At 43.2% G+C, this 16715-nt stretch overlaps 1 protein-coding gene across 1 annotated transcript in view; it reads left to right on the top strand.

Annotated features, from left to right (window-relative positions):
- hmcn2 (hemicentin 2) overlaps nt 1-16715 on the top strand; it is a 48206-nt gene that overhangs the window by 29444 nt on the left and 2047 nt on the right. Inside the window, exons 50-78 of the mRNA XM_035658395.1 lie at nt 769-905; nt 1005-1146; nt 1230-1374; nt 1498-1625; nt 1728-1884; nt 1999-2120; nt 2209-2373; nt 2497-2604; nt 2692-2826; nt 3083-3217; nt 3327-3596; nt 3690-3880; nt 3978-4191; nt 4357-4491; nt 4583-4773; nt 5439-5520; nt 5763-5933; nt 6133-6285; nt 6723-6860; nt 7288-7409; nt 7527-7767; nt 7872-7931; nt 8024-8143; nt 8318-8452; nt 8660-8779; nt 8927-9052; nt 10952-11080; nt 11170-11463; nt 11556-11675. Coding sequence (XP_035514288.1) covers nt 769-905; nt 1005-1146; nt 1230-1374; nt 1498-1625; nt 1728-1884; nt 1999-2120; nt 2209-2373; nt 2497-2604; nt 2692-2826; nt 3083-3217; nt 3327-3596; nt 3690-3880; nt 3978-4191; nt 4357-4491; nt 4583-4773; nt 5439-5520; nt 5763-5933; nt 6133-6285; nt 6723-6860; nt 7288-7409; nt 7527-7767; nt 7872-7931; nt 8024-8143; nt 8318-8452; nt 8660-8779; nt 8927-9052; nt 10952-11080; nt 11170-11463; nt 11556-11675 — 4386 coding nt within the window. The remainder of the gene's footprint in view (nt 1-768; nt 906-1004; nt 1147-1229; nt 1375-1497; nt 1626-1727; nt 1885-1998; nt 2121-2208; nt 2374-2496; nt 2605-2691; nt 2827-3082; nt 3218-3326; nt 3597-3689; nt 3881-3977; nt 4192-4356; nt 4492-4582; nt 4774-5438; nt 5521-5762; nt 5934-6132; nt 6286-6722; nt 6861-7287; nt 7410-7526; nt 7768-7871; nt 7932-8023; nt 8144-8317; nt 8453-8659; nt 8780-8926; nt 9053-10951; nt 11081-11169; nt 11464-11555; nt 11676-16715) is intronic.

The raw sequence follows: 16715 nt of genomic DNA, 5'->3' as shown, positions 1-16715 counted from the left end.
TGCGCTTTTTTTAAACTTGGAAGAAATCTATCATGTCCCCGGTTTCTTTCTTAACTTCCTCTCTTGCTTGCACCTGGAACTTAATGAATAAAGCTCTGTGTGCTCTGAGGAGTAAAGATCGGTGTTTGCGCAAAAGTAAAACCAGATTTGGTCTGGCATTAGCATTTTCTGGCTGCAGTCATGCACAGAATTACATTGTGTGTGCTGTTCTGCACGCAATATGACGTACATAGGGTATAAGGGCATTTTCATACATGTGTTTTGATTTAATTTACGCTACACTGTGCAGCATCCTTACACCTCTTCACATTTGTTCTACCTATTTCTTCATGCTAGAATAAAATGCTTCTATAAATTTGATTATTTGCAACGTTGCTGAGACCTATTAAACTGTTGAGATTAATGCTCTGAGCAAAGTTCCCAAATTTTTCATGTTATATTCCGTCTTTGCATTATTATGACATACCCAGCTCAGCTGCATCATAAAACTGAATCATGATCATCAGCTAAACACACATCCTTCTTTATAAATGCCGCGCTCTGTGTGGAAAGCTAAGCATGTCATTTTTTAGTGCCAACATATGATTTTTACATCTGGCCCCAGAGTTTATCTGTTCCACATGGCCACATGTGTTTACCTAGCTCGTCTTTGTTTAAAGAAGCATTTTAGCATATAGTGTGTGTACATATGTGTATGTTGCCATTACAAACTTTTTGTAATTCACATCAGTGAGGTCCACTTTTTAAGAATCACTGGTTGTGTTTCAGTCCCTCCAACCCTCGTCGGCTCTGGTGATGTGAGGACACTGACAGTGCCAGTTAATGGACATCTGACCTTGGAGTGCCTGGCTGACAGTGACCCCGCTCCCAACATAGAGTGGTTTAAGGATGAGGCCAAACTTCAGGTAGAGCCGCAAAAAACCCCAATACAGGTATTTTATCTAAAAGCCACCTCTTCTGACTTACATGCCTCTGTTTTCCCCGCTCTCCTCCTGTTATATCAGCTGGGTGGTCGTATCCAGCGGCTGGCCGGGGGTCAGTACCTGGAGATACAGGAAGTCAGGCCCGAGGACAGCGGCCAGTACAGCTGTGTGGTCACCAACATGGCTGGAAGCACCAGTCTGTTTTTCACTGTGGAGATTCTCTGTAAGTCGGCCTGTCGATAAAAAAGTCATTTAAATACATGTTGGAAATAGTTCTACATACAATATGTCACTTTATTCCTCCAGTACCACCGGTAATAAAGGAGGGCAGCTCAGTAGTGACCGCACATATCGGCCAGGATGCAGTTCTACCTTGTGAAGTTGAAGGTGACTCTTCAACTACGGTCATGTGGAGGAAAGATGGCTTCCCCATAACTCAAGATAACAATAAGTAAACATCCTTCTTATATTTACTTTTTTTTTTTACTTGTGATACCAAAAACAACAAACAGCTACACACTGTGGTGCATCCATCCATCCATCCATTTATCTTTTTATTGTGTATTTGTTTCAGGTACACTATGTTATCAGAGGGCTCCTTGCGTGTACATGGGGTTCAGTTGAGTGATGCTGGTCGCTACTTCTGCACTGTGTTCAACCAGGCTGGCTCAGATCACCGGGGAGTGGATCTGCGGGTGTTTGGTAAATATAGTAGAGAAAAACTATGACTTACTTATTGACTCTGGTGGTGCTTTTTTCTCCCATTTCATATCTCACATGTGAATCTGTTTTGTCTCCCATCAGTGGGTCCTTCAATCAATCCGGGTCCCTTCAATGTGACAGTAACCACAGGGATTAGAGCTGTGCTGAGCTGTGAGGCTACAGGCATACCCCCACCTAAAGTATCCTGGAAGAGGAACGGCACTCCGTTCGATAGCAGCCAGCAGCCTGCTGCATACAGGTAAAGATGACAAAGCTATGGCCAGACTCCCTTTGAATACACAATGTGTACACTGCAAAAAAATAAAAAGCCATAAAAACTTAAAAGCTGATGCAGTTGTGCTGTTCTGTCCAGGTTACTGTCCTCTGGGTCCCTGGTTCTTCTGTCACCGTCCAGTGAGGATGAAGGTTACTTTGAGTGCACGGCTGTCAATGATGTGGGCGAGGAGCGCAGGGTCGTTGAGGTCACCCTGCAAGGTATTGATTTTGACTTCTGTACAATAAGCAGACAGTAGAAAGCCCTCTGAGATGATTGAATTGATGAATTTACTATTTGCTCTTTCAGTCCCTCCATCTATTGAGGACGATGTCACGACGGTCACAGCTGTGAAGATGTCTCCTGTGGTGTTGCCTTGTCAAGTACAAGGACGCCCTCAGCCCACTGTCACCTGGACTAAGGGTGGAGCCAAACTGGGATCCAGAGGTGGAAGTTATCGTGTCCTTCCCACTGGTAAGACACTAAAGGACACTGTACACAGCTCTTGCTCTACTAGAACAATAATGCCAGAGGGCAAGGCTTATGTTTCTGCTCATTAAATATGACATTAAACTTTCTTTGCACTAACTAATTCAGGAGTGTTGGAGATAACCGCTGCTGTGCCAAGCCATGCCGGCAGGTACACATGCTCAGCCCGCAACCCAGCCGGAGTGGCTCACAAACACATCTCCCTCACTGTGCAAGGTAGGCTGTCATAGACTAGCTGTTGGAACGCATGTGATAAAACATGTAAACACACATGACAAATGATTTGTTCTCCCGTGTACTTAGAGCCCCCAGAGATCAGGCCAATGGCAGAGGAAGTGCAAGTGGTGTTACATCATGGGACCGTTCTCCCCTGTGAGGTTCAAGGCTTCCCCAGGCCGTCCATCACCTGGCAAAGAGAGGGAGTTCCCATAGCAACAGGTAATGATTTAAAAAAATACTATCACAACTTTGAACACTAATTTTTTAAACACACTGTTACTGTACGGTGGATGCTGCCACTGGTGCTTACTTAAACATTTGGTATCTGTAACATTCATGGAAAAACACTTATTGAACTTACCTGCTTTTACAGACTGGACAGCATTCAGTCTGCTCTATCAAACTCCATAGGTCTCACTGGAATTCATGCATTATGATCTGATTTCCATGCTCATGTGATGTGACTTTGTTGCAGGTCACAGGCTTGCTGTGCTCTCAAATGGAGCTCTGAAGTTTTCCCGTGTCACACTTGGTGATGCGGGGACCTACCAGTGCCTGGCAAAGAATGACGCTGGCCTAGCTGTGGGCAGGACCAAACTAGTCCTTCAAGGTACTGTGGATCTCACAGTTTCTCCGTGTTTTTCCCCCTTAATCAGATTATGTGTCACATATGCATCTGCTAACTCCAGTAACAACTTGGTAATTTAATGTTTCTCCAGTTCCACCTGTGCTGAGTGTGCCTCGTGTGGAGTACACTGCAGTGCTAGGCAAGCCCGTCAGCCTGGAGTGTGTGGCTGATGGGCAGCCCCAACCTGAAGTAGCTTGGCATAAGGACAGGAGGCCTGTGGTTGACGGCGCTCATATACGTGTCTTTGCCAACGGAACCTTGGCAATTACTTCTACCCAGCGCAGTGATACAGGCCTGTACACGTGTACAGCCAAAAACCTTGCCGGCAGAGCCAGCCATGACATGAGGCTGGTTATTCAAGGTGAGTTAAGCCATTTGATTTTATGTAAAGACATAAAATAGCAGGTTAATGTTAAAAAGTTTCATTGATAAAACGGATGTGGTTGCATTTCAGTCCCACCCATGATTCCTCCAGCGCAGACAGAACTGTCAGTCATTCAAGGATTTCAGGCGCTGCTGCCCTGTGCTGCTCAGGGTTCACCAGAGCCCAGAGTATCATGGGAGAAGGATGGTACCACTGTGCCCAACCTTCCCGGCAAATTCACCGTCCTGCGATCAGGAGAGCTGATCATCGAGAGGGCTGAGGTTAGCAGTACAACCCACATTCTTTTATACATCATGAACTACATCTGTGTCTAGTTTTGGGGCATATAAAGCAGTTCTGACTGCTTTCTTCACACAGCCAGGGGATGCTGGTGTGTTTACATGTGTGGCTACCAATGCAGCAGGCTCTGTGAGACAAGACATCCGCCTGTCCATCAACATGAGGCCTGCCTTCAAGGAGCTGCCAGGTGATGTAACCCTGAACAAAGGGCAGAGTCTGGCCTTGTCCTGCCACGCTCAGGGAACACCTTCTCCTGTCATCTCCTGGACCGTCAACAACAGCCCTTACCCAGGTACTATCTTCCTTTACATGGTGAGCTGCACAGCGCTTCTGTACTAAGACAGTATTACAGATCACAAAAACATGGCTTAATCAGTCTTGCTGTTGTAATCTTTAACCTATTACAGTATTGTGAGTTTACACTGAACCATGTTACACACGGTTAAAACCATTCCAGGTGCCACTGTTGATGAGGCTGGCAGGAGCTCCATCATTATTGAGAATGTGACTGTGAGTGACGCCGGGACCTACGTGTGCATAGCAGAAAACAGTGTGGGCTCCATCCGAGCGCTCTCGTTTGTCCGTATCAGAGGTGAGCTTTTTGGTCAGGGTTATTCATTTAACTTTCTACACACACTGATATCACCCTGTTGATCTTATAAATATGTGCTGTGTGTCTCCAGAGCCTCCAGTGTTGAAGGGTGAAGCCCACATGTCTCAGACAGTCATCCAGGGTGGCTCTGCTGTGCTCGACTGTCCAGTCCATGGAGACCCCAGCCCCGTCCTCCGCTGGCTCCGGGATGGAAAAGCGTTGCTCCGCTCCCTCCGAATGCAAGCGCTTCACAACGGATCCTTGGTCATTTACAGTGTCACTGTAAATACAGCATTCCCTTTCTTTTTTTGTGCTTTATTTCTGACATTTTAGAGCAGTAACCCTCTCTCTAGACAAGTTTTGCTCAAGTTTGAATGATTAAGCCCCCTTGAGCAAACTACTTACATCAATAATTGCTTCATGTCTTGGAGAACAATAGAGCCGTATTCATCCTGTCCAGGCTTCATCTGCAGTCCCCTTGGGTGGAGGAACAGTGTGTGACTGTCCTGCAGCGTCCTGCTCCCATCTAAATCAGATTCAGTTCAGTCAGAAAGGCTAACAGCATTAGCAGCAGAGGGTGGAGACAAACAGAGAGCTGGATGTTCCCAGACGCTGCCCCTCTTTCCTTAGCCTGTAACCTTGTTAGTTCTCTAACTGCTGCTGTAATTGCCCAGCCTGCAGTTGAGACTTTCTCACAGACAGATGACTGTCCTTCCCACAGAGCACTCTAATGCGAAATTTCCTCTCTCCAGCCCAATAATATCTATTATGACAAAGAATTCAATGGAATAAAATCTCAACTGCCCAGTAGAAAAAGCTTTCTTTTAAAATAAAACTATATGTGATCTGAGGCACAGTTTTGTCCTGGAGGTTTGTGGCCCTATCAGAGGAAAATTGTTCCTCAGAGTACCAATTAGCCGAACTCTCTCTACCTGTTTGATCTATAGGCTGCAGATGAAGGGGAGTACCAGTGTGTGGCTGAAAGTGAAGCTGGAACGGCTGAGAGGACTATTACTCTCAAGGTTCAGAGTGAGTTCTGTGCTTATAATTACACACATCCAAGGTTACGTCCTACTTCCTCTTATTTATGTCTCATTCTTTTCTTTGTCAAAAGTTGGTTTCATCTGATATGATTCACTGTGTGTTTTTATATTTCTGTCATTATTTTCCTCCCTCCAGGAAGGCTTTCTGGGAGCTCCTGGTTTGTTATGTTTGTACAGAATCTAGACTCAAAACTCTGCTCATTTTCTCTTCTTCTATCTCTCCAACAGTCAATGGAGGCTACTCTAACTGGGAGGAATGGGCTCCATGTAGTAGCACCTGTGGTCAAGGCTTCCAAGAACGAATTAGATTATGCAACAACCCAAAACCAGCCAATGGTGGCCGGTCGTGCAGTGGTCCCAGTATTGATTCTAGGAAATGTCAAACTGGTCTCTGTCCAGGTAAAAAAATATCTCTTACTTCACTTGGGACAGTAGCTTATATTTTAATGTCATTGCTTTAGTGTTTCATAACATATTGTACAGATATAATGTCATATCCTGGTCAATGTCATAAGTTATGCGTTGTCATAGCTAGATGGGACATTTAATTTAAAGTCCCTGTAAACTCACCACATTTCTGTCTGTTTGGCGGTGAAAGGAGAGACTCCTCGTAAGACCAGAGGCAGCCTGATAGGCATGGTGAACGAGAGGGAGTTCGGTGTGTCCTTCCTGGAGGCCAACATTACAGACAATGAGGAAGAGGGAAGCAGCACTCTGCATGCCCGCCTGGACAACATCCCCCCCAGTGTGGGTGAGTGACTGCACATTATATCCGCTATTCATTCTGCGGTACTGTAGTATGAAGACTACAGTACACGTCCAGAGAGAGCTCCAAGTAATTTCAATGCCGAAGGTTGAGCAAGTTTTTACAGACAGACACAAACAATTTAACTCTAATATATATTTTCCCCAAAAGAAACCTATATTCTTTATTTTTTTTATATTTAAAATGAAAATTTTAATATTTTTTTATTCTGAGCCACAGTTGTATTTACAGATTCAGTACACTAGTCACTAGATAGTTGATAGACGTGAATTTGGGGAAACACTGGAGTACGTTCTGTTCTGTTTTCACTTTCAAGAAGTGAAAACAGCAGAGCTCATTTTTGGGATATGGTCCTAATCTCAAGTAGGCTGCATTTATTGTATTCTAGCTCACAGCCAAGAGCTGATGCTGTTTCCTTGTAGGTCCCTTGTTGCGGGTTCTGGTGTCTGTTTTTGCTCCCATCTACTGGACCACTGTGCTGCAGAGCGGGGAAGCCAGAAACGGCTACTCCCTCACTCAGGGCCAGTTCAGACAGGAGTCTCAGCTGGAGTTTGAGACTGGTAAGTTTCGGCCAGGATCGCTTTTTTTTTTTTTTTTTTTGTTACATGTATCAGTAATAAGTGTTAGCCAATGGATAATTCAAACCTTTCACTCATTATGTATAAAGGTTTTGGGAGCTTGGCCAGTTGCTCAACTCCTCTTGTACATTATTCAGATACTGCACTTAAAACCATGCAGGCTTTGCAGATATATCACTCATGTATTCATGCTAAGTTTTGCATAAATTACGTGTTTGCAGCACAAACTACACACAGACACAAACTGACTTTTCTGTAGTTTACAAAACAACCAGCAGATGGCACCACTCACTGCCACTGACATTCATGAGTTTACACATGCAGACTATTACTTCTAAACAGTTTCAGCATGCTACCTTGTGCTTGTAAATAAGTGGTGATTTTACTGTTTTTTAATCTCTTTAAACAGGGGAGGTCCTTCGTTTGACGCACGTTGCCAGAGGTCTGGATTCTGAGGGAGTTTTGCTAATTGACATTGTAATTAACGGATTTGTGCCTCCTTCATTATCATCAGCTCATCTGAGCCTTCAGGTGCGTTTACCGCTGTCACTACAATCTGTGATTAAAGACCTCAAACGGATCTCACTACATAATGTGTCGGCACGGCTTCAGCTCCTCTCTGACCCGCTTTCTTTTTGTGTCCCGCAGGAGTTTGATGAGTCATATCTGCAGACAGGCCAAGGGCAGCTGTACTCGTGGTCATCGCAGACCCACCAGAGAGGAGGAAACCCCATGGTTCTGCGCTGCAATCACACCATTATTTATGAGGGCCAGGAGGAGCGCCAGGGCCCTCTGCTCCAGCTGCTCAAGGTCTCCGGGATGAACAGCGTCTACAACATGTTTACTCTCTCTTTGGACTTCCATATCACTGCCAGCCTTCTCATACCAGGTCTGGGGGAAAAAATTACAATGATTTAAAACTTAACATACCACACATGAAATACTGTTGCTGAACGTTGCAGCAGCTATGAACTGAACTTCTTCTGTTTGCAGATGGTTATGGAGACACGTGCCCTAAAGGTTTCACTCTTGACACAGCCTCCTACTGTGCTGGTATGCTGCTTTCATTTTTTATGCCTCATTTGTCTTTCAACATTTGTCACCATACCAGTTTTTTTTATTATGATTCAATGTGTCCTTATTAGATGAAGATGAGTGTGCGCTCCAGTCTCCCTGCTCTCATTCCTGCAACAACATCATGGGAGGCTTTTCCTGTGCATGTCCCTCTGGCTTCACCATCTCCTCTGAGACCAACACATGCCAAGGTGAGACAAGAAGCAACACGCCTGCTGGAGTTTTTGTGATTAATCACCAAATATCCAATGCTAATGTTCTAGTTAAGTAAAGGAGAAAATCATCTGTTTAAGCCTGCATTATCTTCACTTCCAGTTCATCCCGTGCCTCAGCCTTATACTTGTGTTTCACTTAATGCCATGCAGATATAGATGAGTGTTCCCAGGGCTCGCACATGTGCCACTACAACCAGCAGTGTGTCAACACGGTGGGCACATATCGCTGCCAGGCCAAGTGTGGACCGGGATTTAAGCCCAGCGTAACAGGAACCAGCTGTGAAGGCAAGTCACTGTTAATCACTGTTCAACTGCACAACATTTTATACGGAGACATAACAGTTTACTCTAACTGGGGTTGTTGTTTTTGGTTGAATCCTGTTGTTCCTGCAATAATCAATAAAGAATAATCTCATGTTTTAACATACATTATGTCATAATGGATGTCCGTGGTAGATTGATTGAGCCGGATGTGTCGATTGTGTGTTTCAGATGTGGATGAGTGCCAAGAGTCTGCTCTGTCCCCATGTCAGCATCAGTGTCTCAATACTCTGGGCTCCTACCGCTGTATCTGCCACCAAGGGTACCAGCTGTCAGGACACCGCTGCATCGGTCAGTCACATAACTTGTTAAGAGATTTGTAGCTTTCCAGTCAAGGCATTTTAGGTTTAAGAGATTATTTTTCAACAGAATTTTTGTTGAGCCAGTGGATAACTGACAATCCATAACAGCTCTGTTGTAATGGTTTCCCTTTTACAGACATCAATGAGTGCATGAGAAACGTCTGCCCGGCTCACAAGGAGTGCCGTAACACAGAGGGAGGATACCAGTGTTTCGACAGCTGCCCAGCTGGCATGACCAAAGCAGAGAATGGAGCCTGTGTGGGTTAGTGGCAGTTATACTTTATTTAGAAGGTGCTAAATGTAGCATTTGCCCATAAATAAATCATTTGTTAATTCATTTGCAGACACATTAAGTCAGTTATGCCTTGAAGGACTCATAGATTTGGTTCCAACCTCCAAAACAACACTGATTCACTGATTCATTTATCCTTCAACAGTGAACTTTTATTTATAAAAAATATTCCTAAATTTATACTTAGCTTATACTTAGCCTTAAGATCATTTCTGACAGCGTGCTTACGTTCGATTTATAAGTATACTGAGCATAAAAAACCTTGCTTGTGCAGGTTTTAAGAAGCCCATTTGTAACTTACGCACTTGTGATGTATAAATCTCAAATTCACAGCACCTGACTTAGCCATTTTCCCTTACAAAATGCTTGTACAAATGAGGTTTTAGTCAGGAAAGACTGACATACAAGACACACACACGATAGACTGTGAATCAACTGTGCTTTAAGTCAGTGTTTAACTCGGCATAAATCTGATCCACCAACCGGCCCTTATTTTATTTATTCCCATGGTCTTCTCCCACTCAGCACAGCTGGTGAGCTGAGGCGACGAAATGTGAAGCTTGTACAAAAAGAAAGTTTATCTTTATGGATTTTATTGATGCCGAATTTTCAAGACTGTCAACAAATGACACACTATCTTTTGTTTCTAGAGTTACAGGTTTTTACGGCTTCTTGAAAAAATTGTTAAAACATAGTTTTTTAAAGGGAGTTTGGTGTACTATTTTCCCCAAATAGTACAGGGAACTTTTCAAACTGCTATGCATATTTCTTTAAGGTTTTGTTGCCACTACAGAAACACTAAAGTAAGATAATGTTGTCTGCTGATAGTCATTGGCTTGATTAATGGTTTAATGTGTGTGTATTGATTACTGACGGTGGCTGATCAGGATAATTATCATCTAATTGTTATGTTCTCACAGCAGTATGCAGTAAATGGTTGCCCTTGGTCTGCGTTTATCTGTCACTTACTGCTGAAAGTACAAAACACCATGAAAAACTTATATATGTTTTTATATATAGGCCTAATAGTGCAATAAACTGAGCTTTATAGTGAAAGAGCAGCTTTACTGGTCATTGTTAAAGGCTCTATATTTCAGGAAATGGCACTTTCAGGTGTTAATTCAGTGAAAATGTTCCTACCATAATCCTGAACCCCCACCTTAAACTGTAAATACTAGGCATCCATAATTCCTATCACATTGTTAATAAAGCCACTGCAAAGCTCACCACAGGCTTGGGCACATATGTGTCTCAAACTGAAATATTCCTACATAACCAGCAGGAAAATCACTTAAAGCAAGTCTAGTTTTGATTAGAGATAAGATCAATTCCGTGGCAAAGTAAGGTCTTTATAAATAACTACTTATACGTGGTTTTCTGTGCAAGTCATGCTTTTTCATAAACAAGGCCCCCAGCTCTTGTCTGCATCTGTATAATTATTGGAAGCCAACTGGACTGTTGGTGATAATATTGGCAGCTTTGACAGACCTCTGCACTGCACTGTGTGAACACCCGGTCAGATTTCACAGGATGATTTTAGGGCACAAAGCAGCAAGAGGTTACGGCTCGTCCTTCACAAATGCTTTTTGAAAACTCCATTAATTGTTACTCAGAGAAAACCTCTGACCGAAGATCCTCTTTATAACAGGATGCACCAGAGTTTATGGTAGTGTGGTCTTCATTTTCAGAAACCCTATAGTCCCAATAGCACCACTGGCATGAGATTGAGGCTGCTAGTTGTCACAATCGCAGTCTTTTGTTATTATACTTAAGGTATCACAGTTATGTCTTGATTTTTCAAAACACTTTTTGGAATTGCAAATGTAATGCTGTGTCTTCTGCAATTCTGATATACTGTATATTTTTCAGATATTGACGAGTGCCAGGATGGAAGTCACATGTGTCGCTACACTCAGATCTGTCAGAACACAATCGGAGGTTACGGCTGTGTGTGTCCCAGAGGTTACAGATCCCAGGGAGTAGGCCTCCCGTGTCTGGGTACGGCATCTGCTGTGTCGGTTTCGTAATATAACCCACAAATAACACTCTCGCACGAGAATTCACTTGAGCATTGTTCTACCTTTCAGACATCGATGAGTGTCTGCAGACATCGAACCCTTGTGCCTACCAGTGCCGCAATGTGCCTGGCAGCTTCAGGTGCCTGTGCCCTCCTGGTACTGTGCTGCTTGGCGACGGGCGCTCCTGTGCGGGGCTAGAGAGAGGTCAGACCTTCACCAATGGCACCAGAGTCAGGGCAAGACTCCGCCCACAGCTGGTGTCGTCTCTAGGCCAGCCAATCCTGTCCCGTTCTCATGGGGTATCTCGCATTACCAGACAGAGCTGTCCTGTGGGGTACACCAACAGGGACGGCACATGTGTTGGTGAGTGTGCTTCAATAAAACCAGCACACGTAAGACTGTCTTGTCGACCTTGTGACTCTCACACTCGTCCCTTTACGTTATTCTCTGTACAGACGTAGATGAGTGTGCGCTCAGGAAGCCGTGTCAACACGAGTGCCGAAACACCGTTGGCAGTTTCCAGTGTCTGTGCCCCCCAGGTTACCAGCTCTTACCCAATGGCAGGAGCTGTAAAGGTGAGAAGTTCAATTAAACTGTAATAGATCTTTTTCACAGCAGCCATTTTGACATGAAATAGTAGGGTCCACACAGATGTTATCAATGATTCTGGTTAAGGTTCTGTTCCATTTAGTGGAGCAGAGCCTTTCCAGTGAGCCAGCATGCACAACAGCAACAGCCCTGACTCTGTTTAATCTGAATAGAACAGAACCTTAATTAGTATCACTGACAGCAGCTGTGTTTACCCTACTATTTCATGTCCGAATGGTTGTGAAAAAGATCTATACATTGTCTGGGTTCATATGATTGCGATGGCGCTTGGAATTCAGAATGAGGCAGGAAGTGAAAGGCAGAATGGATGTGATGGACAGATAAAAGCCCATACTGTGCTAGTTGTTGTTTACTCATTGTGTCGTCCCGGTCGACGTCTGTGGAATGAGTCAAAGGTGTCAGCAATTCAGCCACCGACTGTGAAATATGGTCCCAATCTGCCCTTCTGTGCCTGAGGTATGGTGCTGAATAATGGCCAATAAAGGATATTTCCAGGACATGAGGATGTGATAGTGAAGGTGACCTTTGACCCTTTGGGTAAAAAAACGTCACCACTTCATCACTGCACCCCATTAAACATCAGTGTGACATTTTGTCGTAATTACCGCATCAGTTTTTGAGTTATGACGCGTTCCTCAAAGTCATCTTGAGGTCACAGTGACTTTTCCGTCTGACTGGTCACTAATTGTGAAATCAATTCTGGAATGATGGCTAAAATGTGTTTTGAGAGGTTACAGTAACCTGAGCTTTTGACCACCAATCTAATCCGTTCATCCTTGAGTCCAAGTGGACGTTTCCATTAAATTTAAAGAAATTCCCTCACGGCATTCCTGAGATATTGTGTTCACAAGAATGGGGCGGACAGATGCGCGTAATATAACATTCACAGGTGTGTTTTCATCATCATGAGTATAAACACCTGAAAATAAGAATCTTTTTTTTTTTTACTTTAGAATGTGCTGTTTTTTAGGCGTATGTAGATAAAAATGACACATTCTAAGATAAACAAAATGGAGGCCATGGAGGCTGTGGTGTTGAACCGCCATGTTTCTACAGTAGCCCAGTAGTGCAACCTGCACGTACACCGCTGGATGCCACCAAATCCCACACACTGGTCCTTTAAAGTCAGCAACTACACTGAATGTACCCTGCGTGGTGAAAACAGACAAAACCTTCACGCTCCATAATCATTAATACTGCAGCCTTCCAGTGGTCAAGGTCACCTCCATCTGCTGTAACACTACAGGGAGAACAGCTGACGCACCCTCTGGTTTATCATAATCACTAAAAATGTATGTTCTGACAGTTGGCCTCAGCTACATGTGGCCTTAGGCTGAAGTCTGAGTGATGTCGAGACATTATTTGTAATCAGTCAGTAGCTGACGACTAAAAGCCAAGTCAAAGCCAGTCACATTAAACTTATCAAATGAGTCTGAACTGAGCTGAGTGAGTCTTTACGACCAGATATACATACAGATACAGTAGAGCTACAGCAACGTTAAAGTGGACACAAAACAGATATGGTGCCACCCCATCATGCCTCATTCTTGTATTCGGACTTCATGAATAATGCAGAGGAAGCACAGAGAGTGAGCTGTTCCAGCATTTAAAAAAAAAAATGTGTCATCATGTCAGCCAGAATGTATCATTACCAATGCGGACAGAAGTTCAACATAGCTGCGTACACCCCTTAAAGGCAAGTGTGGGTGCACGAAAAAAGGCAAAACACAGCATCTGAATCTGCCGTTACTCTCACAGTGACTGCCGTGTCTTTTAGTACAAGGATTAACAATGAACAGCAACCAAATATAGACCATCAAAAGTATTCTCTAGCTCTTAAAGATTTGTTTATGCCGGTGATGTTTAGGCAAATTGGAGTAAAACAGTAACTGACTAAGTAACAGATTTAAACCTCAAATTGAACTGATATGGTACAACCGCTGACTGGGCCTTTAAGCACTCTTCTAGCTGGGCCACATGGACTACTTCTAAAAGCTAATTCAAATTCTCACATTCGCCTATTTTAAACAAAGAGCTTAGTCTATTGCAGGACAAAAGGCAGCCGTTCCCTGCAGAAGAACTTCATTCATGCTGGGGAAACAGTGAATTACTGCCTCCCACGAAAGCAAGCCCAGTCCAGTGAGGATCAGAGAACCAGGGTCTAAAGCAGACCAAATGCTTTGACTGCCTCCACTTTGCTGACTGTGTAGTATTGGTGGCAGACTGTTTATTAGACTCAGACAATCAATAGTGGTCTGTGGTCCCGTGAGAAGTCCCTGCCTACAACTGTACACTAGAAAGGGTGTTTTGGAGCATATTCCAAATACTAGAGTACATTGTACATACATACACACACACACACACACACACACACAGAACTTATATCAGTTGACCACATTGAAACATTATAATTTTTACAGCTTATATTCATTCATAAAACTACATTAGCTAGACGTGAACCGAAAAATGCGCTAAGTATCAATCATCCAAGTCATTAATTGATTCATTGATTACATTCGTAGTTAATGTTAGCTAACGTTAGTTAGGGTGTAGCAGCGGTGTTAGCGGATAAAGTCACGGAGCTCCACTCGCTTTAAAGAAACTTTTACCCAACGTGAACTGTAACGTCGTGCTTGCTAAGCATCACAACTATGCGTTAGCTACAACCAACTTGTTGTTGTGGATGACTTGCGTTTTCCAGTTTTCTGTCAGTGGTTTCACGACACTGACTTAGCTCAATTAGCATTACAGTTAGGTAAAAGTCTAAACCCCATATGAAAATCAACCAGGTTTTTAAAAGTGTCTACCTTTATCCTGTGTGACTTAACGAGGTGCATGTTCAATGCAGGTGTGTTGGGGAGAATCTTGCCACATCCTTCCACGGTGCAGAGGATGTTCGTCCTCACTTCTTTGGTCAGCTCCGTGATGGTGGGTTTTATTATTTCCCGAGACTGCGACAGAGATTCTTCGTGACATTTCGGACTGTCCGTGGCAGCGTTATCTCTGTTACTCGCCCTGCCCGTTGCAGAGGCAGCCATGTTTCTGTGTTGACAGTACAGTCTGTGTTTGGCAGAGAGCCCCAGCAGCAGCATTGAATGAACAGGAGCATTAAAGCCCTCAGCTTTGCCTGAAAGGCTGCTTCGCCACCTTCCACCAAGAGGACGGTCAGGACAGTTGAGGCTGCGTCACATCCGGTAGAAGTGTGCTACTTCCGTTTTGCAAAATAAGGTTTACTATGGCTTACTATTTGCACTATGGTTTATTTTCTAATAAATACGTATGTTCCTGTGTCTGGATAGGGTGGTATTATTTAAAAATAAAAATAAAAAACTCAGCATTTCCTCTTTCTCCAAGCGTTAGTGTAACAGTATTGTTTTATGTCACACAGAAAGCCTTTGAGGCATTTATTGTGTGAACCATACACAGATTATTGTGGGTTGTAGCCGAGTCCAAAATAAGAAGTGGTATCCAGTTTAGCAATTCAATATCCTAACTCTAATAAGGCTGTAGAGTTCCCAACTGAGCTTCATCAAAACATTGGTTGTTCTGATATTATCAATATTAGCTTATTACAGATAAATTGACATTGCCATATGTCTGCTTCCAAGTAATAAGAAATTGCAGTACAGATATGCCAAAAGGTAATTTAGAAAGTGTCACAATCACATTGTCCACCACGAACTGACCCACTCATTACATGTCTTGGTTACAATTCTTATATAAGCAAATGCACAAATTTGAAAAGGTCCGTTTTGTTTTTGTTTTCCCTTGTGAATGGGCCATAGTGTGTGGGAAGGGACATTTGGACTACACAGACTGTCACTTTGGAAGATACCCACTTGATTTGGATAACTCAGACGGCTGATGCCTCATATTGGCTTTGGCTGAATTAATTTGGACTTAAAAGAACTGAAAAAAGACTGAATGATAAGTAGTGCATGGGGTGAAATGACATAAAAAGGATACAAGTCATAAATATTAAAAATCATGCTTTTATATTCAATTTGGACATATATAACATTTGATGGCAGTAACAACCTGCCACTTAAACAGAAGATAATAAAAAGAAAATAGTCTATTGCCAACTATTGATATATTTCCCCAGAAGGAGATCAATGAATGGTGAAAGCAAACCATGGGTGAACTGGACATGGCCACACTGTGAGTCCTTTAAATCAAGGGTCTGTCACCCATCAGTTCTGTGGTTGGTGCGTTTGTGAGGAGGGTCCAGGGCCATTGTCTGTGATGACAAAATAATTTCTTCCTTTTAGGGGAATAGATGAGAGCAGAGGTGTGACAGGGGTGGAGGCAATTCCTGTAAAATAGTAAAATATATTAATTAGTTGAACTGACTTAATAACCGGGGCACATGGGTAGAAACCACTCATAGAATGCACTGACTATGATACTTTGATGATGGATAATGTCAGAGTATTACAGTGCGAGAGTGTGTATGTGCCCTCTTGTGGTCATTTATGGGATTGTCAATAATATGACAAATTCAGAATTGTTTACCATTTTATGAACTTACAGTGTTAATAACATTTGCTTCCTAATACACAGATGGTTTCTTTAATGATTGTGGATAACACATTCTTGGTACCTGAAGATGCACAGTGTCTGAATGACTCCAGGAGGTTGGTGCTTGCAAATTTGACGTGACATCTGAAGGGCTCCTCCCGTTCGGTCATGGTCTTGTTGGTGTGGTCCCTGAACTTTGTCTCCAGCTGAGGAAAGATGAACACAAAACATTTTTACTTTACCTTTTAACTGATATAAAGAGACAGAGAGTTATGTTCTTTGACTTTTTAAACTACTATGTCAGGAAACTCAATATTTTAAACACAAGCATGTTTCAGGGTACCTTGTAAACTGCAGACTGTAGCTGAGGTAACACCCCGTCCCCAAATGCCTCACAGGCCATCTGAAGTCTGTTTGCTGCAGGCTGAGCTTGTTCTTTTTCTATGAGCGGGTCTATAAATACAAATAAAACCAAATAAATAAAA

Source organism: Morone saxatilis, unplaced genomic scaffold (genome assembly GCF_004916995.1).
Source record: "Morone saxatilis isolate NCDOM2014 unplaced genomic scaffold, NCSU_SB_2.0 Contig16, whole genome shotgun sequence".
NCBI classification, from domain to species: Eukaryota; Metazoa; Chordata; class Actinopteri; family Moronidae; genus Morone; species Morone saxatilis.
The sequence above is the reverse complement of the archived record's forward strand: the minus strand, read 5'-3'. Positions and strand labels throughout refer to the sequence as shown.